This window comes from Falco cherrug, chromosome 3 (assembly GCF_023634085.1).
Source record: "Falco cherrug isolate bFalChe1 chromosome 3, bFalChe1.pri, whole genome shotgun sequence".
Taxonomy (NCBI): Eukaryota; Metazoa; Chordata; class Aves; order Falconiformes; family Falconidae; genus Falco; species Falco cherrug.
In genome coordinates this window covers 111,565,114-111,578,789 of record NC_073699.1, presented here as the reverse complement: position 1 = coordinate 111,578,789, position 13,676 = coordinate 111,565,114, and the positions used below count along the sequence as shown (strand labels likewise).

Genomic DNA, 13,676 nt, shown 5'->3' with positions numbered 1-13,676 from the left:
AGGTTAAATTGCTCTAACTAGATTTGCTTTGGAAAATTAGGGGAATGAGCACACTTAAAATGGCTTTTAAGAACCGGATTGTGCCGTGTGAGTGGAGTTATACGTATCTGTCCTGTTGCTTGTGGAATCTTCTGGGCCAGCCACCGTTTGGGTTTTGGCGGGATTTTAACCTTTTCTCTCTACCCCTTTTTGTTATCCTTCCACTTCTAGGAGAAATCCAGTGGTCGCACTGCTCATTACAAGCTGACCTCCACAGTGATGCTGTGGCTGCAGACTAATAAAACTGGTTCTGGTACCATGAACCTTGGAGGGAGCCTTACCAGACAGGTATGTCTGTATATTGCCACAAGCGTATGCTGCAGACCCGAGGCATGCCTTTCCTTATTTATATACCCAGTAGCCCCAGTCAGGCACAAAAAGTTGATTTTGTGAGGTGTTGTATAAACATCTATTCTCCTGCTGCGTATGCAGCCCAGTGAAACAGTTAATGCGTAAGTGTGTAATTGCCAGGAAGCCCCTTGAACTTGGCTTGATGGCAGTAGAGCTTTCAATTAAAAATATAAAACATGCAGTAGGAGTTCAGACTTGCTTTTAAGTCTTGGTTTGTCTTTCGGTATTCCTAAATCTTCATGCTTCCATATGTATTACCCAGATACTTTTATCTGTAAGATTTGCTCACTTTCTTACTGGAAGATTCCAATAGGATTCTAAAAATACAAGGTGACCTCTTTTGTTATGTGTCTCTTTAAAAAGCCAGCTTGGCCACTGTGAACAAACCTGTGTTCTGCATTGACTGTAGGGCTCTGCTGTTCTTGAAGACATCACTTATCTTTTCCTATTCTTTAGTATTTTCCTCCTGCAGTACCAAAACACCAATTTAAGAAATCTCTTAAAAAAAAAAAAAAAAAAAATCTTCTAAACTTTTGGGATTTCTGTGCTGGTGTTAATTACTTAGACTCCCTCTTGAGAGCTGTTTTTTGCAAGGAATGTGCCAGACTGCTGGCTGTTTGGGCTGGGCTGCTCTCAGTCTCTGGCAGGCAGGATCTGCTGGCCTTGCCTCCACGGGGTGAAGGTGCCCACCTGCCAAAGGTTGCTGTCTCCCTGCTTCATGCCGCTGATGAATTGTGGTTGCTTAAGATCTGGACTGTGGAAATCGGTGAGTTGAGCAGAGTAATAAACTCTGGAGGACAGGAGGCGTGTTGTATGGTCGTGAGTGACTAGAGAGACTGGCAGTAGCTACAACTCCTTTATGAGACTTCCCAGGGCAGACTGTTGCTTTCGATACAAAGGACAATGCAGACTCTGTTAAACAGTCCGTGGTTTTGTACAGGTTTGAGCCAGGCGAAGGAAAGAAGGGTCTGTGATTGCAGAGAGGAACTGAAGCGGTGTTAGTCTTGCAGTCGCAGAAGCTTGCCCTAGACCTAGGTGATTTTTTTTTTTCCATGTTGTCGATTTACAGAAGAAGCTGATGGAAAAGCGGCGCGGGGGGGGAAAGGCATCTGGAGACAGTTTTGAGCACTGCATACTTTTTTAAAATTTTTGCAGTAATTACACCCGAGTTATGGTGACCCGGACAAATATTTAATCACAGGCCTTGCTAATACTTTAAATCATAGCTGTGAAGTGGAGGCCAAGGGCTTAACTCTGGCCATGGCCTTGTGGTGCGTGAGAGCCGTGCCAAGGAAAACAAGAGCCTGTTGAGGATGGGTGTCCTCAGTACACCTTGGCCTGAACTGCTAGGCCTTGTTTAGTTTGACTTTCATTCTCTAAGCTTTAGTGGGAGATTCATGCTTCTGTCATCATTTTAACAGCAGATCATTTAATTCATATGTGATGCATTAAAGCAGGGGCCTGCTTCCAATGTAAGTAACCATAAAAAAGCCACTGGGGTAATGATGCACTGCTTCTGCACAAACAATGGAAACTTGAGTTTCAGAATTTAGCTTTGGGCTGGAGATTTTCTGTTTGCAGATGCCATAGTAGGCTTAACGGGACAGGCTTCGTCCGAATCCACGGCAGAAAACGAAAATCTTCATGTTGCCTTGAGGTATGCCCTGTGAGGAGGAGCTGTTTGTCCTCAGCCATTTATTTAGCTGTAGCTGGACTAAATGCCCGAGCACAAGGCTTTTCCTTTGCTGTCAATCCAGTTTGCCACATCACCTCAGGACAGCAGGTTTTATTTTTACTTTTTGGTAGGCTTTTTATACAGTCTGCAGCAAACTTAGGCACCAAAAGTAGGTTTTAGCTATCTCTCGAACGGTAGGTTACAGTTTTACCTCGATGATATCAGTGATCTGATGTCCTAACCATAATTTTGAAATAGTTTTGTCCATGGTGAATGGTACATGGTTTTGGTCAACTCAACATTTAAGCTACTTGAGCACCTTTGATCCTAAAATGTGAATAGCAGATGTCCTTGTGTTTCAGTGGAAGCTTTTGAAGTGTTCACAAGCTTTGTAATATCCTGGCTTATAAAGTGATGGCAGAGAGAACCTTTCAGTGCCTTGAAAGAGAAGTCTGCTGAGAGCCATTACTTTGAAACCGGTTTTGCCTTGTAGCTGCAAATCGGGTATTTTTCGAGTGATGACTGGAATGATTAACTTGGTGGCCAGGAGCAGGCGCAAAGGAACAGCTAATGTCATGCCTCCTAATTCACCACCTCTGGCAGCGGTGAAGAGCTGGGCATGTCTCACATTGAAATGCTGTGGGGAGCGTTCGCAGCTTCATATGGAAACACTTGTTCAGTAATTCCCCTTCCTAATGTCTGTGGATTACGCTCGGTGCGAGCAGTCAAGCAATGCTGTTTGTTCTGTGACTGGGCAGCATGGTGGAGCGGAGCTTGGATCTGCAAGTAAGAGTCTAGAAATAGCCGTTCTCTGCTGTCGTCTCCTGTTGGTGAAATATTGTTGCCCTGCATCAGACACGAACGTTGCAGGGTTTGTTGCCTTTGTCAAGACTTACTTGGAAAAACTTGTCTTTGCGTTTCTTGAACATCCCCAGACCCTTGTTACTACAAGGCTCCCACTTGGGCTGTTCCTAAATGTTGTGCTGAATTTCTGAGAATTTTTTCCCTCTAAGGCGCCGTGTAAAAATTTGGCTATTTTTACACCTGGCTTGGGGCCGTGTGAAGGTGGGTTCAGGGTAGCTCTTGCTTAGAGGTCATGTCCCTGGCCTACGTCTGCTTTGGTGTCATGCAGTGAGAATTGACGTAGCTCTTCCGATTCATTGAACTGCTGCTTCTCCGTGGCTTTCCCAGTGCAGTTTTTCATGTGCTACAACCCGAGTTGTCTCTGCTTTTGTTTCCAAAAGTAACTGTACGAGCATTTTATGGTTTTGAGCAGACAGAATAAGGAAAATAGAGGGAGAGATGTGGTAGATGAAGAACTCGACCTGTTTTGGGAAGCTGAAAACCTCCTTTGTGTAACTTTAATTTACTTTACCTGGTGGTTTTTGCAAATGAGAACTTCAGGCTTTTGCTTTATCAGTTCAATTACAGGAGTTTCTTTAAACGAACTGAAGTCAGAGACTAATTCAAATAAAATGTCACATGATGTGTTCTGAACAGAGTTTTGGATTTTGGGTGTGGTTTTTTTTTTTTAAATGTAGGTTTTCAGATTCTGTCCTGATCCAACAGAGAAACGTGTGTATATGCACACAGAAGTATGCAACACAAAGCCATACGTATTGTGAGATATAGTTCTTACATAATTTGTGCGTATGCATAGCTGAGTTTTCTATGTGGATGTATATGCTTATCACGAGAGGATGGGAGAAGGCCTTAGCCAGCTCCACGCACGTAGGATCCATAGACCGTAATTTTGGTCTGAAAACTTTGGGAGTATTAAAGCTGTAATGACATCCTCATCCTGGCTACCTCGTTAGATGGTTGTCGAGGCAGTCCTTTTGTGTGGGAGAGCACTCATCTTCTGGCCTAGTGAAGGTTTTGTTCGAACCTTCAGCAGTATGTGGTGTTATACGTAAACACTGACACAGCGTGTGTAGCCGTCTGTTTTGACTCCAGAGGACGTTACAGAAGAACTTTTTGGTGGAACTGGAAGGAGAAAGCTGGGTTTCTTCTTTTTTTCCTCCCCCAAGAGGCGTGCAGTGTCAGATAGAGAACTTCTGGTTTTACACTTGCCTAGGCAAGGGTGCTCCTCCAGGCAGCCTGTCCTGGAGACGAGCCTGGATGCAACTCGAGAGCTGGGAGCTGGAGCGCCACGGGCCAGAGGATGGAGGAGGTAACTCGCAGCTCACGTCCGTCGCTGGCAGGCTGCAGTCAGGACAGGCTCTGAGGCTGGAATTCGGGCAGGGAAGGAGCGATTGGAGTGTTATGTGCCGGCTGCCCTGACTGGGGGCCGCAGGCTGAAGTGCTGCACGTCTGAGAGGAAAGGACAGGACACGCTGCCTTCAGTTTACCACAAAGAGGGCAACGCTTGCAGGGAAATGAAAAATGCCAGCAGCTTTTCAATTACCTTGCACATTCTCCAGTGACTGCAGGTAACTCCCACCCCCCTCCTGATTCAAGCCAGATGCTTGGCAGATGATTTTCTCTCTGACAGACATTCGGGTCCCGTCCTCTCTGTGTACATTGGAATCACTTGTGTCGTTTGCCATGGCGCTGTATTGCTTTGGCTGAATTTTGAGGTTTCATTAGGCTGCACTTTTATTTAAGGTAAGAGCAGCTGCGTGATCCTGTTACATTTTATGCAAAGTAGATGTAGCCTTCCCGATTTCTGGCAAATAGTCAAAACTGCACTTTGTTGGACAGATTTCTGGAGCCCCCTCCTTAAAAGCAAGACTAACAGGTGCCTTTCTGAGATCTTGGTGCGCACAAAGAACCTGTGTCTGCTTCCTAAGCCAGGATGAACATTGTGAGGAAGTGCAAGTTTGCAGAAAAAAAGTTGGCTCAAAACCTGTAGTTTATTTACATACGGAGGTGTGGGAAGGGGAGGATATAAAGTTGTAGGTGAAGCGAAACCTGGGATTTCAGATTAAAGCTGCACAGATGGGTGTTGATTTTCATACTTGAAATACTCCCTAGCGAAGGTGGAAGGTTTTGCAGAGCTGGATGAAGGCTGGTCTGTTGCAAACTGAGCTCCCCCTGCGTTCAGGAAGATGTACCCTGTGATATATTACTGCTCAATAAAACACCAGCAGAGACATTCTGCCATTTATCATAATAGGTAAATCCTCCGAGGCTTGTGCTCTGCAATTAGGAGAGTCGTATATTTCCATCAAGTTGAGCTTTCATGTAAAGGCCTATCCCACCGACTTCCAGATGTTGGAACGTAAAGCGGGGCATTGGGGAGTGTTTTATCACCGGAGTGATCTTCAGGTTGTAGCGGTGGCGATCCTCGAGCTCCCCCTCAGCAATCGTCCCGTTTCCTGGAGGTGCTGGCCCTTTAATTGCTAACCGAGGGGTATTTTAGGGTGCAGAGGATGGCAGAGATGTACTGAACGCTGATTGTCTGGGAAATGATTTCTGCTTCACAGGAAGATACGGATTTTACAGTGGTTCAGTTACGTAATAGCTGGTGTTAGAAAGAAGAGAGTAGAAAAGCTGAGCGTGTAAGGACCAGCGGCACGTAGCCTTGATGTAGCATCCCCGGGTTTGCTCGTGGTTTCGAATGTGCAGTTTGGTAAAGGATATGGGATACCTTTGGTTACGCTGGGTAGAGTAAATACAAAGGCCATAAAAGGGTGAGGCAAGTTCTCAGCTGATTCCTACAAAGCTGCAAGCTCCATGGAGCTCACAACCTTCATTTATCTAGTTACAGTTTGAAATAAGCATTGGGGAGAGAGAGAGAGGCTAAATTTTGCCTCACTGATCTCCAAATAATTCCGTGTATTTTCCACCTGGAGACTTAAGCCTGCCCACTGCCTGTGGCTTGGGAGCCTTTGGCTCGCATCGGTCTGTGTTTCATTAAAGAGATTTTCATGTCGCTCCGTGGCCAGAGCAGCTGTGGGTGTTGTTGTCAGTTCTTCGGAGCAAAATGGTGGATGAGTTTCCTTCTTACCTTTCTAGTATTTTTAGATGCCTTCATGATGAGCCCAAGTGTTTATCCAACTTACATTTCTCTCTTCGTATTAACTCTTCCTCCAAATTAAGTTTACAGAAAGCCCAAACAGCTGCTCTGTTCCATGCAGGAAACATCCGAAGTGACCAGCCAGCCATCGAGAGCTTAATATACCCCAAAGCGAGTTCCCCTCTGAGTCAGACTTGCAGCAGATGGCTGGGGAAATGAGGCACGGAAGCCAAGCAGCGTATCTCGAGCGGGAGAGGAGCGACTGGGCCCTGTAGGTCGGACTTGGCTCCTTCTGGAGCGCTAGGTTTTTGGCTGAGCTCGGCGGCAGATGGGGAGTGACAGTGGGAAGATGAGCTGCTTGTTAACGTCGACTTAGAGTGGAATTTCCCCTCAAAGCAAATGAACCCCTTGATTTAAGCAGCTATAGCCTTTCTGCTTCGGACCCTGCAGTAACAGCCTCTGGAAGGAACCTTTTAAAACTCCCGACAACGCTGCTGTGTGTGGAACATGGCTGCTGACTCCGAACTCCATTAAAACAGCCTCTCTCGTAACATCTGGGCTTCTCTAGCACATAAATGTTTTCCTTCTGGCAGCAGTTTTTATGGAGATGTAATAATATACGTTTTGCAAAAAAATAATTCTATTTTCAGATTCTGCTGCTTACCAATGAGCTGGGCCTGGCCAGGTGTGGAGGAGACGCAGCAGGGAGCCTGTGGAAGTAACAGACCTGCTGCCAGCTCCCCGGCTGCCCCAGATTTGGTCAATTTGCTGATAGTAACATGTATATGTGTGTTTGCGTGGTTCAGATTTATATTCTCCCTGTACTGCAACTGGATCTGTTCTCCAGGCAGCGCGTCTCCATTACATGTGAACAATCTGACTGCAATCTGAAGGAAAAAATTAAATGTCCTTGTTCTCTTTCTCCCCCTCTTCTAGGTTATCTTTCGCCTTCGGGCTTCCAACTAAATTACATGCTTTCCCAAGCCTGTTAGGGACTTGGCTTATTAGAAGAAACCTGTAGCTGGCCCAGATTTTTAAACTCTACCCTGAGGGAGGGATATGAACAGATGGATAAGAGAATTCAGTGGGATTAGTAAAACCCTTTGAAGACAGTCCTTCCCACTACATTTTTCTCCCAGTTTTGTTTTCATGCCATCTCAGCACATCTTGTATCAGTTGAGGTTCCTGGGACTGATGTTCGTTGTTCAGCAGCTTGTCTGCGACTAGCCAGAATTTTCATCTCGAGAACTGGGGAACGTAGTCTTATCCGTGGCGCAGACCACCAATGGCTGTGGCCTCTGGGTGGACGTTCTGTGGGGCAGAGCCAGACGGAACAAAGCGAGTATTGCATCCTGCGGTGCCAGCTCCCAGCTTCTAGTCTATGGATATCTCACCTGGTTTGGCTACCTGTCTCCTCTCCAGGTACCACACTCTTCCAACTCTCAATTTCTACAGCAAAAGGCAGTCTGCTGCTTTCCCCCCATACGTAATGGCTTTGTACGTCCTTCCCCCTGGTAGTTCAGTAAATGTTGGTTCAGCCTTTTGGTCGAAAAAGAACAACGAACTACGAACTGCCAAATTTCTCTTTCTGTGTTGTTGCAGTAGTTCAAATCATCACCAGTCTTGCAGGTAGTTGCGGGTTTTGCATTGCCTGCACCTTCCCTCGCTGCTGGAGAGTAAATAATGCCGAAGGTGTCATTTAACAGGCGATCTGGAGAATGGAAAACGCACCCCACGTGTGGTCGGAAGTAGCGTTTGAGACGAAGATTAAAAGGACCAGCAGTTTTTGCAGGGATAGTTCACAGCTGTTCAGCTGACAGCACCATCCTTGTGTGCGTCTCATCAACAACAGCCTTGTTTTCATATCCCCATGCTGTGCTGCCTGTGTTAGATGTTCGCTATTGTAGATCTCCTGCAGCCCTGTAGTAGGTAGGGAACAACAAGTTTGTAGTGCCTGTCTACACCGGGGATCTACAGCAGGGATTTAGTTTGATTCATGGTTTTTATTACACTCCATTTCTGTTATCAGCGTGTGAGCCTTTGTCACGTTCTGGGAATTTCTCAGGACGTTACTGATCTCTTTGCATGTTGAAGGAGTGTTTATGGGAGGGTTTTGAGACACGCTTCTTCCATCCCTCCTTTGGTCAGGAAAGCTGCCGTGCGTCTGCTTTCAGATTTGCGTGTTACCAATGGACACGTGTCTTTCCTTTCTAGATGGAGAAAGATGAGACTGTGAGTGACTCCTCTCCGCACATAGCCAATATTGGACGCTTGGTAGAGGTAAGTGCCGTGCAGCCACCGCAGCGTGAGCCTGCTGCAGGTTCTCGTGCCTGTATTGGTCCCGTAGCAAAGACTTGTGTTGCTTTTGTCTTTACGAACAAGTTACTAGTATTGTACGGAGTCTAGTTGTGTAAATGCTGCTCAGTGCTGATGGCTCAATACTCCTCCTAGCACGACTGCCAGTCGTTTGTAGATACAAACCCCACCAGTCTGCGCTTTGTCTCCTGCTCGTTACAGCAGTCACCTCCCTGTAAATTAAGTAGTCCTTTCCCTGAACTCATTAACAATTTCTTGCCCCTGTGTTTGCTTCTACAGTTGCTTTGGGGCAGAATTATGTCAGGTTGCGTTATACAGAACAGTCCCTTTCGCTGAGAGTTCAGGGTGTATCAGGTGTTTATTAAATCCGCTGGAGGTGGGTTTAGTGTTGGATTTTGTAGCAGTTGTCAGCCACGTGCTCAGCACGCGGAGGGACGGGTGCGATGGCGTGGGCCGCTCGGGGGGGCTCTGGTGCTGTGCTTTGCGGCTCCATGGCACCCGCCTGGATGACGGTGTTCTGGATTCCCTTGATCTTTGCAGCTGCTTTGACAAGAGAGGAAGGAATTCTCAGCTACAGTCACAGAACCACTGAGGTTGGAAAAGACCTTTAAGAGCATCGTGTCCAACCGTTAACCCGGCGCTGCCAAGTCCGGTGGGGAGCTGGGGGGGTTCAGCCTGCAGAGAAGGGGGCTCAGGGGGACCCTCTCGCTCCCTGCAGCTGCCTGACGGGAGCGGGTAGCGAGGGGGGGTCGGGCTCTGCTCCCAGGTGACAAGCGACAGGACAAGAGGGAACGGCCTCAACTTGCACCAGGGGAGGGTCAGGTTGGGCATTAGGAAAAACATCTTCACCGAAAGGGCTGTCAAGCGCTGGGACCGGCTGTCAGGGAGCTGGGGGGGTCACCACCCCCGGGGCGCTTAAAAGATGCGTGGATGTGGCGCCTGGGGATGTGGTTTATAGACTAATGCGTTTTTTAAAGGAAGTGGGAAATAAAAGAAAGGCAGGTACTTTTTTTTTCTTTTCTAAGTTTTTGGCTTGAGTGAAAATGACCTAATGAAAAACACTGCTGCTTTACAAGGTCTTTCTCAAAACTGTTTGCCGTGCAGCTTTAACGAACGCATTGCCAGCTGAAAAATTCGCAGTAACCCGTAAGCGCAAAGCGATTGACCCGCTGGTTGCGTGAAGTGACTGACTTGCCACTCGGGGAAGTGACAGGGGAAGGTTGGGGTGAAATACATTTTCCTTTTCCCAGGAAACCGATAGCTGGGCAGAAACTGCCCTCTTGTGGTCCGGAAAGCTGCAGCCTAGGGCCGTTAACGGGGAGGAGAGGACTGGAGTAGAGCTGAGCCTTCGTTCCTTTGATAAAAGCAGAGAGAGGGTCCGCCAGCCTGCTGTGAGGATTTAAATAGTAGGAACACACCGGGTGGAACCGTGCCGTGGCGAGGGTTGTACGCCAAGGTGAACACGTAACGATGTGCGGAAGGGCGTAAGCGCAGCGATCCCGGCAGCAGCTGTTGTGACTGAAGCTCTGCTTTCTTACTGTTCTTTCTTCCAGGACATGGAAAACAAAATCAGAAGTACACTGAACGAGATCTATTTTGGTAAAACAAAGGACATCGTTAATGGGCTGAGGTAAGGGGCTCTCCAGCCGATGTCGGACCCCCCCGCGCTCCCCCGCGGTGTCTGTGGGACTGTCCCCAGCGCTGAGCTGCTTTTGTTTGCCGGAAGGCCCCTTCCCTGCGTTGTGTCTTTGCACGTCCCCAACTGTTCACCTCACACCGTGCTTTGGAAGCGGGATTTGTTGTGTGGAGTTCAGGGAACGCTTCTACCTTGTAACTATAGAAATGCGAAGCGACGTTTTAATCCCTCGTTCCCCCATCAGGAAGAAAACAGCCCAATTAGCAACACTTGTATTTCAGAATTATATTTAATTAGGAGTTCTATTCTTCACAGTCCTGGGAGTTGTACTTGAATTCTGCCCTCTCTTTCTGCTACTTTTATAAACAGTCAGTTGGTCCCAGAATTAAGTCACGACATTAATGGTTTGCGGCGTTCGGATTTTGTTTTAAATTCTGCCTTTCTCTAAACGCCGCTGGTCAAAATACCGTGAACTGGAACAGGCTGAGCGAGTAAAGCCCCGGTGCCAGTCCGGAGGGAAACAGCGCTGTGCTTCCAACCCCTCGTGGGAATCCTGCTCGTTCCCGGCAGGATTCCCCCTGGAGATCCCGAGCAGGTAGTTCTCGGGCTCGTGGGGGAAAGCAGGGAACCGTGGTGCGAAGTCATTTCATGTTAAACTGCAGACAGCCCCCTCACGCAGGGAGCTAACGGAGAACAAACAAATGGTGCAAATCAGCGCACTGCTGCGCTCTCGCACACTGAAATGTGGAAGAGGATGGAATAATGGCGCTAATTAAATATTTGTGCTGCTGCCTTAATGGCACAGGCAGAGGGAGTCGACCAAAGCAGCTGTTCGGGGCTTTTTTTCCCCAAACCCCAGCTTTCATAACAGGCCTCTGTTTTCGTTTGTGGTGTGCAGGGCTTTAGCCAGGAAGCACTTATTAACGTTAAAAGGTAATATGTAATAGAGTCTTTTTCCCTGTGAACGTTGCCTTAAGCTTTTGTAATTGAATCTGTTCCCTGTGTCTCCCCATTGCTCCGTTTGAGTCACGGTACTCGGTGCGTCGGTGAGGTGACCGGCTCGGAACCGGTAACACTCGGAGCATCTGGCTTTGCCTTTCCCTCTGGCCTCTCTCCTGTTTCTTCTAAGCTCTGTATTTACACTCGTTCTTCCCGAGCGTGCTCCTGGTGGTTTCCGGAATACCAGCTCTGTGTTACTGAAGTTCTTCTGACTGTTCTTTTCCCTGTTTACTTCCCTCGTTTCTGAACTGCTCTCTGTAGATCTATTGACGCTATCCCCGACAACCAAAAGTATAAGCAGTTGCAGAGGGAGCTTTCTCAAGTGTTGACCCAGCGCCAGATCTACATCCAGCCTGATAACTAAACCAATCCAGGTACCCCTGCCTGTGAGGTGTGACAGCAGCACTAAACCAGGGCTCCCCCAGCCCAGCCCTCTGCATGATAACCCAGGCCAGAACTAACCCCTAACTCCCGCAGGCTGAGAAACGACGTTTGAGCCGTGTTTCACCCAAGGGTTGCTCCTTAATACAGCCAACTAAACACTCGGATTTTTGTTTTAAGTGTTACTCCACTCCTTCCCCCCCCCCCCCCCCCCCCCCATTTTGAAATCTCACGCTCGGAGGTGTGGCAGGATTTACCACTCTGCACTCTAGCTTGGGAGCGAGAACGGAGCACGTGGTCACGTACCCGAAGGAGCGTTAGCTTGGACTGATTCGATCCACAAGCCCCGGGACTCTGTCCCTCGCGTACCATCAGTTTTTTACAGCTGTGGTACACCGCTTTCGTGAAGAAACTCCCTATCTTAGTGTTCTCCCGGCAGAAAGGAGTGAAATCTTGGAAATCTCAGAGGGGTTTTTTTGGGGGGGAAAAAAACCCTGAACCCCAAACCAAAAAACCAAAACCCGACTGGTACTTCCCGTGACTTCTGAGTAAATGCAAGCTCACCCCCCACGCACATCCCTGTTTGCCTGGTGTATCTTGGATTTCCTTGGAGCTTGAAATCCCGTCCTGCTCAAGCTCTATGGAAACATTCCACTCGCTTGTGCTCCGCGCAGCCTCTGAAGGGATTTGTTCCTGTGCTCTCATTTGCTCTGGAGCTCTCCATGCCGAGGACACACGGCAGTGACTAACCCCAAGCCAGTTTAACCTTCCACTCCAACTCATAATGAATTACAGATGTCGGTTTTAACATGTTAAGCTGACGAAGGGGAAAAAACACTATTTGTTGATAATGGCCAAGAACCACTTCTGTAGCCTGTGAGAAATGCAAATATAAAATGTATGTATTTTTATTAAAGCAGCAGAAGTCTCCAGAGACAAGAGAATGGAAATACTGGTATAAAGATGTTAGGAAAATAACTGACACAAAGAGGAGCCTTGTTTACAGGAGACAGCATCCAGGCAAAATAAGGTAGCTTTGAGTGCTGGAAAGGGTGTGAAATACGGTTTCTGTGGGGAGAAATCCCACCAAACTGGATCCTAACCGCTTCTCTGTGGTGGTGACTCCGGAAAAGTCAAGTGTTATTGTTCTATCCGTGATCAGTTTAAGAGGGCTTTGTTCACGGTGGGAATTTCTTACTGTGCCACTGAAAAGGGAGGTTCCTCCGCCACCACCTGACGGGGCAGGGAGCTGAGGTGACCCCTCAATAGGTGGAGATTTTCTGCTGTAATGAAACTTCCAGCAGAAGGGAAGCCTGCAATAATCTGGCTGACAGGATCTCTGTTCTTCGGCTGCTTTGATTCACTAATTACTCTAGGTGAGGCGCAAATTGGAGAAGAGACACTCTGGCCGCTCTTCCCGCTGGAGGGAAGTTTTGACGTGGCTGCTCGACCCTGGGTGAACAATCTGAAAAGTTCAGGAGCTCCCGTCCTGGGAGAGGCGGGATTTGCTCTGCCTTCCCGTCACGGTCATTTGGAGAGCAAGAGCGCTAACACCCTTTGCTGGTGGTACACTGGGGTTTTTCCAATTAACGTAAAAAAATTGGGAATCTCCCTCCAGCAACTGGAGGCTGAGTGGATCTTCTGGGGAAGCGTGGCTTTTGGTGCCATCCTCGCTAGAGTGAATTTTGCTTTGGTGTACTCACTCGAGTGTTCACTTTGCCTTTTGCTTTCCCTATTAAAACAGGCAAGCTGAGTTTTGTTTCCTCTAAGCCTGGGTTGAGGTGCTTCTCCTTCCTTCTGCCTCTTGTGCCAGAAGAACCATTAAATCGCTGTCTCGCAAACGCATCGCCTCTGACTTGCGTTTCCTTCTTCCCCACAGGTCTGTGCAGACTTTCGCAGACAAATCAAAACAAGAAGCTCTTAAAAACGACCTGGTGGAGGCTTTGAAGAGAAAGCAGCAAAGTTAAAATACTCTTCATGCTAACAAGACATGCCATGCACTCGTTAGATTCCTTTCTTAGAAAACTCATCCCCCCCCCTTCCCCTTTTCTGTTACGTCACGTCACAATTTGCATTCAGTACTATCCATGCAACGCCATCTTCTCCCCATGAATAAAGCTGTACAAACTTTTTCAGTCTCTGAGGCCTACTTTGCACCACATTTTACTATTGAGACCTTAGGCTACGTTTCTGTAGAAGTCCATGTATTTTTTTCCCCCTCTCCCCTCTCTTCCACCCTCTCCCATTTATATGCATAAACACGGATCATTGTTTGTCTTTTCTTCCCCACCCCCTCCTGCCTTTTGTTACATTGGTGT

At 47.7% G+C, this 13,676-nt stretch overlaps 1 protein-coding gene across 3 annotated transcripts in view; it reads left to right on the top strand.

The window, feature by feature from the left end:
• CAPZB (capping actin protein of muscle Z-line subunit beta) overlaps positions 1–13,489 on the top strand; it is a 63,792-nt gene extending 50,303 nt beyond the window's left edge. For 2 of the 3 annotated variants that reach the window (XM_055706486.1, XM_027812285.2), the window contains 5 exons: positions 211–327; positions 8,241–8,306; positions 9,896–9,972; positions 11,239–11,351; positions 13,238–13,373. In XM_055706486.1, the coding sequence (XP_055562461.1) occupies positions 211–327; positions 8,241–8,306; positions 9,896–9,972; positions 11,239–11,341 (363 nt within the window). In that variant the 3' untranslated portion in view covers positions 11,342–11,351; positions 13,238–13,373. Of the gene's footprint in view, positions 1–210; positions 328–8,240; positions 8,307–9,895; positions 9,973–11,238; positions 11,352–13,237 lie in introns of all 3 variants that reach the window. The other variant, XM_055706487.1, reaches the window with a different exon arrangement.
• The last annotated feature ends 187 nt before the right edge of the window (positions 13,490–13,676 follow it).